This window comes from Oryctolagus cuniculus, chromosome 10, assembly GCF_964237555.1.
Source record: "Oryctolagus cuniculus chromosome 10, mOryCun1.1, whole genome shotgun sequence".
Classification (NCBI taxonomy): domain Eukaryota; kingdom Metazoa; phylum Chordata; class Mammalia; order Lagomorpha; family Leporidae; genus Oryctolagus; species Oryctolagus cuniculus.
The window spans coordinates 101,132,710-101,146,893 of record NC_091441.1 but is presented as its reverse complement, the minus strand read 5'-3'; the positions used below and the strand labels follow the sequence as shown (position 1 = coordinate 101,146,893).

Below are 14,184 nucleotides of genomic sequence, written 5' to 3'. Positions count from 1 at the left end.
CATGAACTTCCTAAAGAAATATGTTCTATCAAAATAAATTTCTCACGACCCCTTAAAAAAAAAAAAGTACTAAATTACTCAGAGTAATGCCTCTCTCACACCTTGATGTAAGAATAATACTCATTTGACTACATGCTTCCTCTCCCTTGACAACTAGTTACACATAATGCACTAAAACACAAAGTTATCACCCAGGTAAAGAAAAAATACCTTCAATATTACAGTTCAAAAAGTCTACTGAATATACAAATTCTGGATCCAGAGTAGAAACACAAACACAGTACATGGGAAGCCTCAAGTTAACTAAAGGAGACTCCACCTGTGGTGCCAGCACCCTGGGTTGTAGTCCCGGTTGGGGCGCTGGGTACTAGTCCCGGTTGCTCCTCTTCCAGTCCAGTTCTCTGCTGTGGCCCAGGAGGGCAGTGGAGGATGGCCCAAGTGCTTGGGCCCCTGCACCCGCTTGGGAAACTGGAAGGAAGCACCTGGCTCCTGGCCTCGGATTGGCGCAGAGCCAGCCATAGCGGCCATTAGGGGAATGAACCAATGGAAGGAAGACCTTTCTCTCTCTCTCACTATCCATAACTCTGTCTCTCTCTCTCTCTCACTGTCTAACTCTGCTTATCCAAAAAAAAAAAAAGAGAGAGAGAGAAAGAGAGAGCGCGCGCGCGCACCATGCAATCATTTCATTTCATAATCTCCACTTTCTGTCAACTCTCTGAGGATCTCACATAAATGAAAATTGCTTTCTGATACAGCTGATGATCAGTGGGGAAAGGAATCAGACTTCAGTTATCAGTCCCTTTTTAAGGAATAGGTTATAAAACACTGCAGAGGTAAAACAAATTTCCCTACACAGGATACTTGAAAAATTAATTCCAGGTGAATTTAAGATATACATACTAATTTTTACATTTGTTCCTTGGAAGCTTATATTTGTATATGTGTCATCATAAAGCATTTAAATAAAAAGACTGCTTTCAAGTGAAAAAAAAAAGATATACATATTAAAATCAAAACAGAGTCCAGCGCAGCGATTCACTAGGCTAATTCTGTCTGCGGCACCGGCACCCCGGGTTCTAGTCCCGGTTGGGGCGCCGGATTCTGTCCCAGTTGCTCCTCTTCCAGTCCAGCTCTCTGCTGTGGCCCAGGAGTGCAGTGGAGGATAGCCCAAGTCCTTGGGCCCTGCACCCGCATGGAAGACCAGGAGGAAGCACCTGGCTCCTGGCTTCGGATCAGCGCGGTGCGCTGGCCACAACGCACCAGCCATAGCAGCCACTTCAGGGGTGAACCAACGGAAAAAGGAAGATCTTTCTCTCTGTCTCTCTCTCACTGTCTAACTCTGCCTGTCCAAAAAAAAAAAAAATCAAAACAGAGAAACTTGTAGCATCTAATTTAGGAGAATTTCTTCATGACCTCAAGAAAAGAAACCAAAAAGACCAGCTACTAGGAAATTTTTTTTTGGAAGAATTTATTTGAGAGGTAGAGGTTCAGACCCCTGCACCCACATGGGAGACCAGGAAGAAGCTCCTGGCTGCTGGCTTCAGATCGGCACAGCTCTAGCCACTGCAGTTAACTGGGGAGTGAACCAGCGGATGGAGGACCTCTCTCTGCCTCTCCTTCTCTCTCTGTGTAACTCTTTCAAATAAATAAATTAAAAAAAAAAAAAAATAGATAGAAGATCTACCTGCCTTCTTTCTTTTTCTCTCTGCCTTTCAAATAAAATCAGTAAATAAAAATCAAATTATAGAGAGTCAGGGACCAGCGCTGTGGTGTAGTGGGTAAAGCCACCATCTGCAGTGCCAGCATCCCATATGGACGCCAGTTCGAGTCCCGGCTGCTCCACTTCTGATCCAGCTCTCCTGCTGTGGCCTGGGAAAGCAGTGGAAGACGACCATGTCCTTGGGTCCCTGCGCCTGGGTGGGTCTGGATTGGCGCAGCTCAGGCTACTGCGGCCAACTGGAGAGTGAACCAGTGGATGGAAGACCTCTCTCTCTTTTTCTCAGCACCTCTCCTTCTCTCTGTGTAATTCTGATTTTCAAATAAATAAACCTTTAAAAAAAAAGTTGATGGATAATGCATGCTATAAAAAATTATAGAAAGTTTAAAACAATTTAATAACTCTTTTTAATAAAAATGTAGGGGGCCATGCCGCGGTGTAGTGGGTAAAGCTGCCATCAGCAGTGCCAGAATCCCATGTGGGCGCCAGTTCAAGACCTGGCTCCACTTCCCATCGAGCTCTCTGCTATGGCTGGGGAAAGCAGTAGAAGATGACCCAAATTCCTGGGTCCCTGCACCCATGTGGGAGACCCAGGAGAAGCTTCTAGCTCCTGGCATCGGACTGGCTCAGCTCTGGCTGATGAAGCCATTTGGGAAGTGAACCGGCAGATTGAAGATCTCTCTCTCTCTCTGCCTCTCTGTAATTCTGCCTTTCAAGTAAATGAATAAATCTTTAAAAAACAAAATAGAAATGAATAGTAAAACAAGCATATGTATAGCAAACAGGCACCTGAGCTTCCTAAGTGACAGCATCAACCGTGTTCAGCTCCATTCCCCATACTCCACTCTCAACTCTCTCAAACCTTACTCTGACCTAGCTTTGAATTGTCCTCAAACATCACTCCAGACACTCTTTAACAAAAATAACAAAGGACAGCTATTAGACAATGTACAATAATCTTTTCTAAAAAAATCATTCACCTTCCATGGCTTTTCTGGAATTGGTGGATCCTCAATTTCAGCATCAACATCATTACTATGCACCCAAGTATCATAGCTACGAGGGAAATGCAAAAAGGGAAAGACAAATTAGAATCTAAGTTCATTCATTAGAAAGAACTATATCAAACACTAACAATACATTTTATAAGTAATGTTATAGAAAGGTATCAGACTGTCTTTAAATCCCCAAAAATAAAACTCTTCTGTGGAGGCCAACTGTAATTTTTAATGCTAAACATAAATGTCAAGCCTCAGTACACACAAATTTCAGTAGTCAATTCTGCTCTCTTCAAAGTAGATTCCTCCCTTGGCCTCCAGGATAAAAGCAATCACCTGGTACTGTGTCTTGTAACCAGCCTCTCTTTAGGCTCTATTGCCAATTTCTAATCTTTAATCAAAACCTCTTCAACATTTGAAAGCTCCCCGGACTAAGTTTCTGGTACAATCCTTTTCTCTGAGCTATCTCCCTTAGTTATATGACTTCAAATACATACTGATGACTTGAAATCTTGTATCTGCTTTCTTCTCTGAATTCTAAATTCATGAATTCACATCTCAGAATGTCCAGCAGGATTCTAAACCCAACACTCAAAGCTCAATTTGTAATGCTACCCTAGGCCAGCGATGTACAATTTCAGTAAATGACGACTCCAGCTTTCAAGTAGTTTGGATCAAAAAACATATCCTAAATGAAATCAGCAGCAAATGTTATAGTTCTACCATCAAAGTATTGCCCACAATCTCCTTCTTACCCCTCCACTATGCTCAGTGGTTTCCTTACTTCTGCCACTGGCCACCCAACAGTCAATTTTTCACATAAAAACCAGAATGATTTTATTTTTTAAGTCAATCAGTCTATATTACTCTACTGCTCAAAATTTCCCAACAGCTTCTACCTAATAAGAAAGTCTCAATAAAGTCAGAAAAATGACAACACAAATGAACAATATTATCACACTTCAGAAAATAAAATTACAAATGTTTCTGACTTCCTTTGATTAAAAAAATGATTATTTCAGATCTCATGGCACATCAGTATTACCTGTCTGGGTAAAATCCCCAATGTACTAACACCTGCTTGTCTTTTCTCATCACGGGTCTCAACCACTCCTCTGAAAGGGTAAAAAACAAAAAGCAAACAAACAAAAAAACTTTAGTAAAACTGACAAAATGACTATGATTTAACTGTAATTGTTACTGAGAGACTGAATTATAATTATGTTCCTTTTTAGGGAGAAATAAATAAAGTTACCAGGTTCCCAAATGCCAGATCACTGAAAAATGCAGAAAAGAAGCAGGTAAGTTAACTGGCCGTGTGATAAACAAATGCCAAACAGGAAAGTAACAGAATCTAAGAAAACACAATGAGAATACCAAAGATCATCAGAAGTCATCTGGAAACAATTTTTAAGGATTTATTTATTTAGTTGAAATAAGTTACACAGGCAGACAAAGACAGAGAAAAATGGAAAAAGAGATTTTCATCTGCTGGTTCACTCCCCAAATAGCTGCAATTGCCAGGACTGGGCCAGGCCAAAGCGAGGAGCCTGAAACTACATTAAGGTCTCCTACATGGGTACAATGGGTCAAGCACTCGCAGGTTATCAGTTTAACCCACTGCGCCACAATGCCAGCTAACTGGAAACAGTTTTTTAGACACACAATTTCCATGTGTAAAAATCAGTCCAGGGGCCAGCATTGTGGCACAGCAGATTAAGCCATCACTTGCAATAATGGCATCCCACTGCAGTGCCAGTTTGCATTCTTTCTATTCTGCTTCCAGCTGATGTACGCCATGAAAGGCAGCAGTATTAGCTCAAGTAACTGAGTCCAATACCCATGAGAGACCTGGATGGAGTTTCTGGCAACCAACACAGGCCTGTGGATAAAAGATTTCTGTCACTTGCTTTTCAAATAAATAAATAAAATCTTTTAAAACAATAAAATTAGTCCAAAATCAAAATGAAGATAATACTCAACACTGAAGAGATAAATAATCCACTTAAAAAATGGGCATAGGATCTGGAGTTCCAGTAGCTAAAGAACACAAGAACAGAAGAACACAAGAACAGAACACAAGAATATTTACAGTAAGGGAATTCACAATTAAAACCATTGTCCCATTCTCCAGTGGCTGCCAAGATGTTCATTTCTTCCAGGACAGCGTATGCCATGTTGGAGTGAGGTACTCACTTCATCCAGCCACTAGGATCAAGCCCACCTGTACCAGCCTCCCCAGCTCTCCTGTATCTACTACACCCTGGACCTACATGACAACTAGGAGACCTTCACAGAGAGTAAGATCAATGCCTTTGTTAAAGCAGCTGGTGTAAATGTTGATCCTTTTTGGCCTGGCTTGTTTGGAAAGGCTTTGGCCACTATTAACACTGGAAGCTCCAGCTTGCAAGGCAGGGGCTGGCCAATCTGTTCCAGCAGGAGGTCCTGCCACTCCACAGCTTCCCCAGCTGAGAAGTAGAAGCAAAGTGGAAGAATCTGATGGAGGAGTCTGAAGATGACGTGGACTTTGATCTTTTTTACTAAGCCTCTTTAGTTAATTTGTTCAATAAAAAGCTTAACTCTGTAGTTGTTGATCTTGCCCACAAAGAGATATGGCCTGACACCCTCTAGGATGGTTTATATAAAAATATAGCTGATAACAAGTGTGGACAAAGAAGCAGCGAAACTGGAATATTTGTACAATGCTAAAGGGAATGCAAACTATGGCAATTTGGAACAGTCTGGCAATTCTTCAAAACTTCAGCGTTACCATATGAGTCAGCAATTAATTCCATGTCCAGCTTTTACACATGAGAACCGCAACATTAAATGCCATTATTTTTTCCATTTTTAAATTTACTTGAGAAGCAAACAGATGAGGAGAGAAAGGGAACTCTCACCTGCTGATTCATGTTTCAAATGCCTACAATGGCCTGACCCAAATCCAGGAGCCAGGAATGCAATCCAGGTCTCCCATGTGAGTGGTAAGAACCCAATTACTTGAGCCTTAACCGCTGCCTCCCAGGTCTGCATTTGCAAGAAGCCAAAGTCAGGAGCTGGAGCCAGTACTAGAACCCAGGAACTCTGAGCATAGGTGACTTAAAGACTAGGCCAAACACCCACTCTTAGGAAGAGTTTTTTTCTCCCTTATTTGTAGCAAAGACTTGAATAACCTTATGCGTGTTTCCTAAAAACAATTTATGACACTGCTGAGCAAGTACCTCATGGTTCTATATTTTCTACTTCATTAATTTCTACTTTTCTGTTGGTTAAATACTTGATTCATGTCCTTTTTTTATTACGATTGTTTGAAAAGCAGAGTGACAGGAGAAGACACAGAGATCTTTCATCTGATGGTTCACTCCTCGACTAGCCACAAGGGTTATAAGGCTGAGCCAGGCCAAAGCCAGAAGCCTGAATTCCATTTGGATTTCCAACATGAGTGGCAAGGGTCCAAGTACTATAACCATGAGCTGCTTTCCTAGATGCATTAGCAGGAAGCTGGATCTGAAGCAGAGTAGCCAGGACTCAAAATGGGATGCAGGTCTCACAAGTGGTGGCAAAACTAGCTCTACCACAATGTTCGTGCTCTTCCATTATTTTGTTTTTAATTTTGTTAATTTCTTAATAAGTATTTCCAATTTTTCTTTTTTCCTATCATTTAAAGATGGCTATTTGGGAAGTGAAACTAGCAGACAGGAGGTCTCTCTTGGTAAATGCCTTTCAAAGAAATAAATAAAATCTTTAAAAAAAAGTTTGTAGGGATATGTTGAGCTAATAGAAAACCTGACTGTTGGGGCCGGCACTGTGCCTCAGTAGGTTAATCCTCTGCCTGCAGTGCCAGCATCTGATATGGTAAACGATTCTAGTCCCAGCTGCTCCTCTTCTCAGCCAGCTTTCTGCTATGGCCTGGGACAGCAGTAGATGGCTCAAGTGCTTGGGCCCCTGCACCCACATGGGAGACCCTGGCTTCAGATTGGCACAGCTCCGGCCATTGAGGCCATTTGGGGAGTGAACCAGGGGAAGGAAGACCTGTCTCTCATTGTCTGTAACTCTACCTCTCAAATAAATAAATAAAATCTTAAAAAAATAAAAAAAGAAAACCTGTTTCATATTAAGAGAAAATCTATTTCTCACCCTAAATTGCTTTATATTGTGTTCTCCAACTCAGTCCTTCAGAAGAATGGTTAGCACAAATAATTTTCTATAGGTCTGATGAATTCTGGTCGCTGACAAAAATCAACTTTAAGAAAAGGAGTTAAATACTAGAAACCAAAATACCATATATTGGCGCAACTGCTGTGGCATAGCAGGTAAAACCATCGCCTGCAATGCCAGCATCCCATATGGCCGCCAATTCGAGTCCCAGCTGCTCCACTTCCAATCCAGCTCTCTGTCATGGCCTGGAAAAGCAGTACAAGATGGCCCAAATCCATGGGCTCCTGTAACAGCAAGGGAGTCCCAGAAGAAGCTCCTGGTTCCTGGCTTCAGATCACCCCAGCTTCGGCAACTGCAGCTATCTGGGGAATAAACCAGCAGATGCAAGATCTCTCTCTCTCTGCCTCTACCTTTCTGTTACTCTGTCTGTCAAATAAATAAATAAATCTTAAAAAATAAAAATAAAAATTAGAGCAGGGCTGGTGCTGTGGCATAGCAGGTAAAGTGGCAAACTGCAGTGACGGCATTCCATGTGGGTGCTGGTTCAAGTCCCAGATGCTCCACTTCCTATCAAGCTCTCTGCTGTGGCCTGGGAAAGCAGTAGAAGATGGCCTAAGTCCCTGGGGCCCTGCACCTGCAAGAGGCTCCTGGCTCCAGATTGATGCAGCTCCGGCCGCTGTGGTCAATTAGGGAGTGAACCAGTGGATGGAAGACCTCTCTCTCTCTCTCTCTGCCTCTTCTTCTCTGTGTAACTCTGACTTTCAAGTAAAATAAATAAATCTCTAAAAAAAAATCATAGCATGCTATAAAATTTATTAAAAAACATATTTACCAAATACTATATTGCTGTAGGACCCTGTCTGGACAGCCAGTAAGCCAACTTCTTCACTAGATAGCGTTCTATCTTACAATGTCTGTTTAATTTTCAGAACATAAGACATAAGACATACTTAATAACCATACAATTAATGACTGTCAAAGAAATTTAAGTCTAGTGATTAGTAAGTTGAACAGTACAATATTAGTTTGCTTAGCAAAATAAAAGAGAGCAAGCATTTTGGTTTTTTTTTTTGACAGGCAAAGTGGACAGTGAGAGAGAGAGACAGAGAGAAAGGTCTTCCTTTTGCCGTTGGTTCACCCTCCAATGGCCGCCGCAGCTGGAGCGCAGCAGCCGGCGCACCGCGCTGATCCGATGGCAGGAGCCAGGTACTTATCCTGGTCTCCCATGGGGTGCAGGGCCCAAACACTTGGGCCATCCTCCACTGCACTCCCTGGCCACAGCAGAGAACTGTACTGGAAGAGAGGCAACCGGGACAGAATCCGGCGCCCTGACCGGGACTAGAACCCGGTGTGCCGGTGCCGCCGGCCCAAGCATATTTCTTAATTAAATAGAAAACTATGTATTTAAATAATCTCCTGGGGCAGGTACTATAGCACAGAAGGTTAAACCATTGTATGGGAAGCACACAATGTTTTGAGTCCCAGGTACTCTGCTTCTAATTCAGCTTCCTGCTAATGTGCCAGGGAAGGCAGTGGATGATGTACTTGGGTGCCTGGCATCCACATGACAGACCAGATGGAACAGTGGGCTCTAGGCATCAGCCTGGAGCAACCCCAGCCAATACGGACTGTTGTAGAGTCAACCAGCTTTAAATGGAAGATCTTTCTTTGTCTTTTTCTATGTCACTCTGTCTTTGAAATAAACAAATAAATAAATCTCTTTTGAAGATTTTAAATCTTTTTTAAAGATTTATTCATTTAAAAGAGTCACAGAGAGAGAGAGACAGGCAGACAAACAGACATCATCTATCTGCTGGTTCTCTCCCCAACTGGACACAACGACCAAGGCAGGGCCAGCATGAAGCCAGGAGCCAGGAACTTCTTCTAGTTACCCCACATGCGTGCAGAGGCCCAAGAACTCAGGCCATCTTCCGCTGCTTTCCCAGGTGCATCAGCAGGGAGCTGGATTGGAAGTGGAGCAGCCAGGACTAAAAAAGACACTCACATGGGAAGCCAGGGCTGCAGGCAGCAGCTTAACATGTTATACCATAGTGCCAGTCCCAAGATAAATCTTAAAAATGAGCAAATAATCTGTAGGACTTAGTATTCAAAGCTCTTTTATACAATGCTTATTTTGTTTAAAAGTCTATTGGTGGTGCCAGCGCTGCAGCTCACTAGGCTAATCCTCCGCCTCCAGCGCCAGCACCCCGGGTTCGAGTCCCAGTTAGGGGACTGGTTACGTCCCGGTTGCTCCTCTTCCAGTCCAGCTCTCTGCTGTGGCCCAGCAGGGGGGAGGGCGCGCAGTGGAGGATGGCCCAAGTGCTTGGGTCCTGGACCCGCATGGGAGACCAGGAAGAGGCACCTGGCCCCTGGCTTTGGATCGGTGCAGTGCACCAGCCGGAGCAGCCATCTCGGGGGTGAACCAATGAAGGGAAGACCTTTCTCTCTGTCTCTCTCTCTCACTGTCTAATTGCCTGTTAGAAAAAGTCTATTGGTGGGACCAGCGCTGTGGCGTAGCAGGTTAAGACACTGCCTGCAGTGCCAGCATCCCATATGAGTACCAGTTCAAGTCCTGGCTGCTCCACTTCCAATCCAGCTCTCTGCTATGGCCTGGGAAAGCAGAAGTCCTTGGGTCCCTGCACCCACTTCAGATCAGCACAGCTCTGGCCATTACAGCCATCTGAGGAGTGAACCAGCAGATGAAAGACCTCTCTCTCTCTGCCTCTCTGTAACTCTGCCTTTCAAATAAATAAATCTTTAAAAAAATTAAAAGTCTACTGGTTAGATATAAAATCCATGAGACATGAGTATATCAGTTCACAACCAAAAAACTTACCATCCTCTTGTGAGGAGGGATATGGATAAATATGGTGGGAAGCTTTTGACTTCTCATCAGTAAATGTCCCCTGGAAAACAAATGAACAAAAAATCTTAAGTAGAAAATAGATGGCAAACACATATGAAATGCTAGATGTAAATTCCTGAAGATTTTGAGAGCACGGTTTCACTTTTATTTAAGACTACAGGGGTGAGTGAGGGTCCGGCACGATGGCTCACATGATTAATCCTCCGCCTGCAGCGCCAGCATCCCATATGGACGCAGGGTTCTAGTCCCAGTTGCTCCTCTTCCAGTCCAGCTCTCTGCTGTGGCCTGGGAGGGCAGTGGAGGATGGCCCAAGTGCTTGGGTCCCTTTCCCCGCATAGGAGACCCCGGGGGGGGGGGGGGGGGGGCAGGGGAGGCACCTTGCTTCTGGCTTCGGATGGGTGCAGCACCGGCCGTTGAGGCCATTTTTGGGGTGAACCAACGGAAGGAAGACCTTTCTCTCTGTCTCTGTCTCTAACTCTACCTGTCAAAAAAAAAAAAAAAAAAAAAAAGACTACAGGGGTGGGCGCTGTGGCACAGAGGATAAGCTTCCACGTGGAATGCAGGCACCCCATATGGTTGCAGGTTCATGTCCCGGCTGCTCTTCTTCTGAGCCAGCTCTCTGTTTATGGCCTGGGAAAGTAGCAGAAGAGGGCCCAAGTAAATGGTTCCCTGCACTGGCATGGGAGACCTGGAAGTGGCTCCTGATCAGCCCAGCTCTGCCGCTGTGGCCATTTGGGTAGAAAATCAGTGGATGGAAGACCTTTCCATCTGTACCTCCCTCTCTCTATAACTCTGCCTCTCAAAAAAAAGACTATTACTTTAGTCAAGAAAAGGAAGACTAACAACAAAACCATCTACAGAGTATATACTGCTGTACAGAAAAGTAACAAGAGTGACTCAGCTAATTCTCGAAGAATTGGAGTACCCTTATAATTAATTTTTAAAACTACTCCAAAATAATTACAAATTTTCACAATACTTTCAGTGAACCAACAACACAGGTGTGCAGGCTTGAAACATTTAAACTTAGAAGCCATACAGAACAAAATGTGCACATTCCATAAATCATAAAATGACTTGAAGGCTTAAAAATCAAGTCTAAGGGGGCTGCTGTGCTGAGGCTCAACAGGTTGAGCCACCACCTACAGCTCCGGCATCCCACATGGGTGTCAGTTTGAGTTTCAGCTGCTTCACTTCCTTTTTTTAAGATTTATTTTATTGGGGTCAGTGCCATGGCGCAGGTTAATCCTCCGCCTGTAGCACTGGCATCCTATATTGGCACCAGGCTCTCGTCCCAGCTGCTCCTCTTTCAGTCCAGCTCTCTGCTACGGCCTGAGAAAGCAGTAGAAGATGGCCGAAGTCCTTGGGCTCCTGCACCCACGTGGGAGACCCATAAGAAGCTCCTGGCTTTGGATCAGCGCAGATCCAGCTCTTGCAGCCATCTGGAGAGTGCACCAACAGAAGGAAGATCTTTCTCTCTGTCTCTCCCTCTCACTGTCTGTAACTCTACCTCTCAAATAAATAAAATCCTTTTAAAAAATGTATTTTATTTATTTGAAAGAGTTATAGAGAGAGATAGAGTCCAGCCCCAAGCTGCTTCACTTCCAATCCAGCTACCTGCTGGTACACCTGAGAAGGCAGCAGAACAAGCCCAGAATTCTTGGGACCCTGCATCCATGTCACAGACTTCGATGAAGCTCCTGGCTCCAGCTTGGCCTAGCACTGGCCATCAAAGCCATTTAGGGAGTGAGCCAGAAGATGGAAGATTCTCTCTCTGTAGCTTTGCCTTTCAAATAAATACACATAAAATCTTTAAAAAAAAAAAAAAAAAAGAGAGAGAGATGTAAGTAGCACCTTAATTCTCTGAATTTGGCCTTTGACAAAGAATATTTCCAAATTATTACAGTCAGAAAAAAACAGTAATTGTGTTTCACCTGGAAGGACTGCTAAAGTTCAGAAAGCTTAAACTATTCATAAATGAATTGGCTGCTTCATTAGGGAACGAATTCTCTGTCACTATAATGGTTCAGTACAGATAAGGCTGAAAAGGCGGTGTCAATATCCAGTGAGTTTGAGGAAGCAAACAGTAACACACTGCTGCAAAACTTGGCCAAAGGGGTCAGTCAGAAGCCTGGGTTTGAAACCTCAGAGTTTGGGGCCGGAGCTGTGGTGCAGCTGGCCTAAAGCGCCAGCATCCAATATGGGCACTGGCTTGAGACCCAGCTGCTCCTCTTCTGATCCAGCTATCTGCTGTAGCCTGGGAAAGCAGAAGAAGATGGCCCAAGTCCTTGGGCCCCTGCACCCGCATGGGAGACCCAGAAGAAACTCTTGGCTCCTGGCTTCAGATTGGCACTGCTCCAGCCGTTGTGGCCAATTGAGGAGTGAACCATCAGATGGAAAACCTCTCTCTCTCTCTCTCTGCCTCTCCTATCTCTATGTAACTCTTTCAAATAAACAAATAAATCTTAAAAAATAAATAAATAAATAAAAATCAACCTCTTTAAAAAAAAGAAACCTCAGAGCTGTCATTTACTACTTGGATGATATTGGAACAGTGTTTTTTGCCTTACTTTCTTCAGAGACATGGAATAATAACAGTACAGACATCTATTAAGACCCAGTTAATACATACAATGAGCTAATAATAGTGACAAGTAAAATCATTTTGAGTTTTTAATGCATTTAAAATGCTTGGGAATGGGTATCTGGCCTAGCAGTTGGTATGCCAATACTCTACACAGCTGTGTCTGTGTTCAACTCCTGCACATAATCCCATATTCCTGCTGATGTGCATCCTGGGAGGCAGAAGTACAGACTGAAGTACTGGGGTGCCTGTCATTCACAGAGGAGAAAAGGTTTAGGGTTATGGAAAATTCCCAACAACTGGTTTAGGCTAGCTAAACTCTGGCATTTGGGGAGTCAAACGGTGGATGGGAGCTCTCTCTCTTTCAAATAAATGAAACTGAAATTGGATGGGTAAAGGCCCAGTCATCAGTATTTAGTAATGGTATTATTATTATTAGCTCTTAAGGCCTCTTCCTTAGCAATCTATGAAAATAGTCCAACTTGGCCAGTGCCGCGGCTCACTAGGCTAATCCTCCACCTGCGGCGCCAGCACTCTGGGTTCTAGTCCCGGTTGCTCCTCTTCCAAACCAGCTCTCTCTGCTGTGACCCAGGAAGGCAGTGGAGGATTGGGCCCTGCACCCACATGGGAGACCAGGAGGAAGCATCTGGCTCCTGGCTTCGGATCAGCGCAACGTGCCGGCCGTGGTGGCCATTTGGGGGGTGAACCAATGGAAGAAAGACCTTTCTCTGTCTCTCTCTCTCACTGTATAAGTCTGCCTGTCAAAAAAACAAAAACAAAAAACAAACAAACAAAAAAAAAACAAACTTAACATCCTTCTGCAGGCTATCACTAGAAAACAATCATAGGCTTCATTTCTTAGGAAATATGAAAATTATAAATATTCAACATAAACTGTAGGAAAACAAACTCTTCACCACATGATTTAGTAGCAGGAATAGTAGATAATTTCAGCTGCAAGGCAAGGACCAGCAAATTAATCTATTCGATTAATATATAAGCTACACTAATAACATACATTTCAAAAGAGAAAAAGAAGGTTAGGTGATCTGTACTAAGTCATAATTATTAATGAAAAGAAGGAACAATTCTCAGACTGCCTAATATGACAACACAATTATATTACTATTCTCTTTGGCAGGGATGTCATGTAAGAATAGAAGAGAAAGACTGTACTAAATCTGTAATTTAAGCAGTATTAGAAATGTTCACTTTCACAAAGTTTAAGATATTTCACTAAGTGCTAAAACATTATTTAACTGGCCATCTCTTCCATCAAGTACAGGTATTTTATAAGGCTTCCTGACCAACCCCAATCGGTATAACTCTGTTACACAAGTGTTTCACAGAATTTTCTTCTACTTGAGCTTCCACAGCTAATTCAACAAATTACAAGTTTGGTCACAGTTTGACCATATGTAACCAATCCTAAATGCAGTGAATACCCAGAAGTCTAAATCTCTATTTAAGTGAAGGACAAAAAAGAATAAGATGTTGAAATATAATATCTGTACAATGTGAATCAACACAAAATAAAGTTATGGGAAAAGCAGAATTTTTTTTAGTTTTTTAAAACTACATTTATAAACAGAATACATAAATGTGGGTGGGGAGGGGGCACATTAAGGTAACATTTGATCTCCTACCAATAACTATTTAGTAACTCCCTAAGTCTATGAGCTCTGTAATGCAGAATATACTGGGCTCTCTTTATTTCTAGGTGAGTACATTTACAGTAAGATTTATGACTAGAAACCAATAACCTTATCATATGTCACTCTGGGTTAAAAACAGAGTGAAGAGAAAAAAACCTTTTGCTGTTAAGAACTCTAAGAGGGGCCAACACTATGGCGTACTAGTT

General features: G+C 43.0%; 1 protein-coding gene across 1 annotated transcript in view; it reads right to left on the bottom strand.

The window, feature by feature from the left end:
• SMARCC1 (SWI/SNF related BAF chromatin remodeling complex subunit C1) overlaps window positions 1–14,184 on the bottom strand; it is a 166,420-nt gene that overhangs the window by 118,026 nt on the left and 34,210 nt on the right. The window contains exons 6-8 of the mRNA XM_051852494.2: window positions 9,710–9,779; window positions 3,761–3,830; window positions 2,698–2,773 (exon numbers count right to left, since the gene is read on the bottom strand). Coding sequence (XP_051708454.1) covers window positions 2,698–2,773; window positions 3,761–3,830; window positions 9,710–9,779 — 216 coding nt within the window. The remainder of the gene's footprint in view (window positions 1–2,697; window positions 2,774–3,760; window positions 3,831–9,709; window positions 9,780–14,184) is intronic.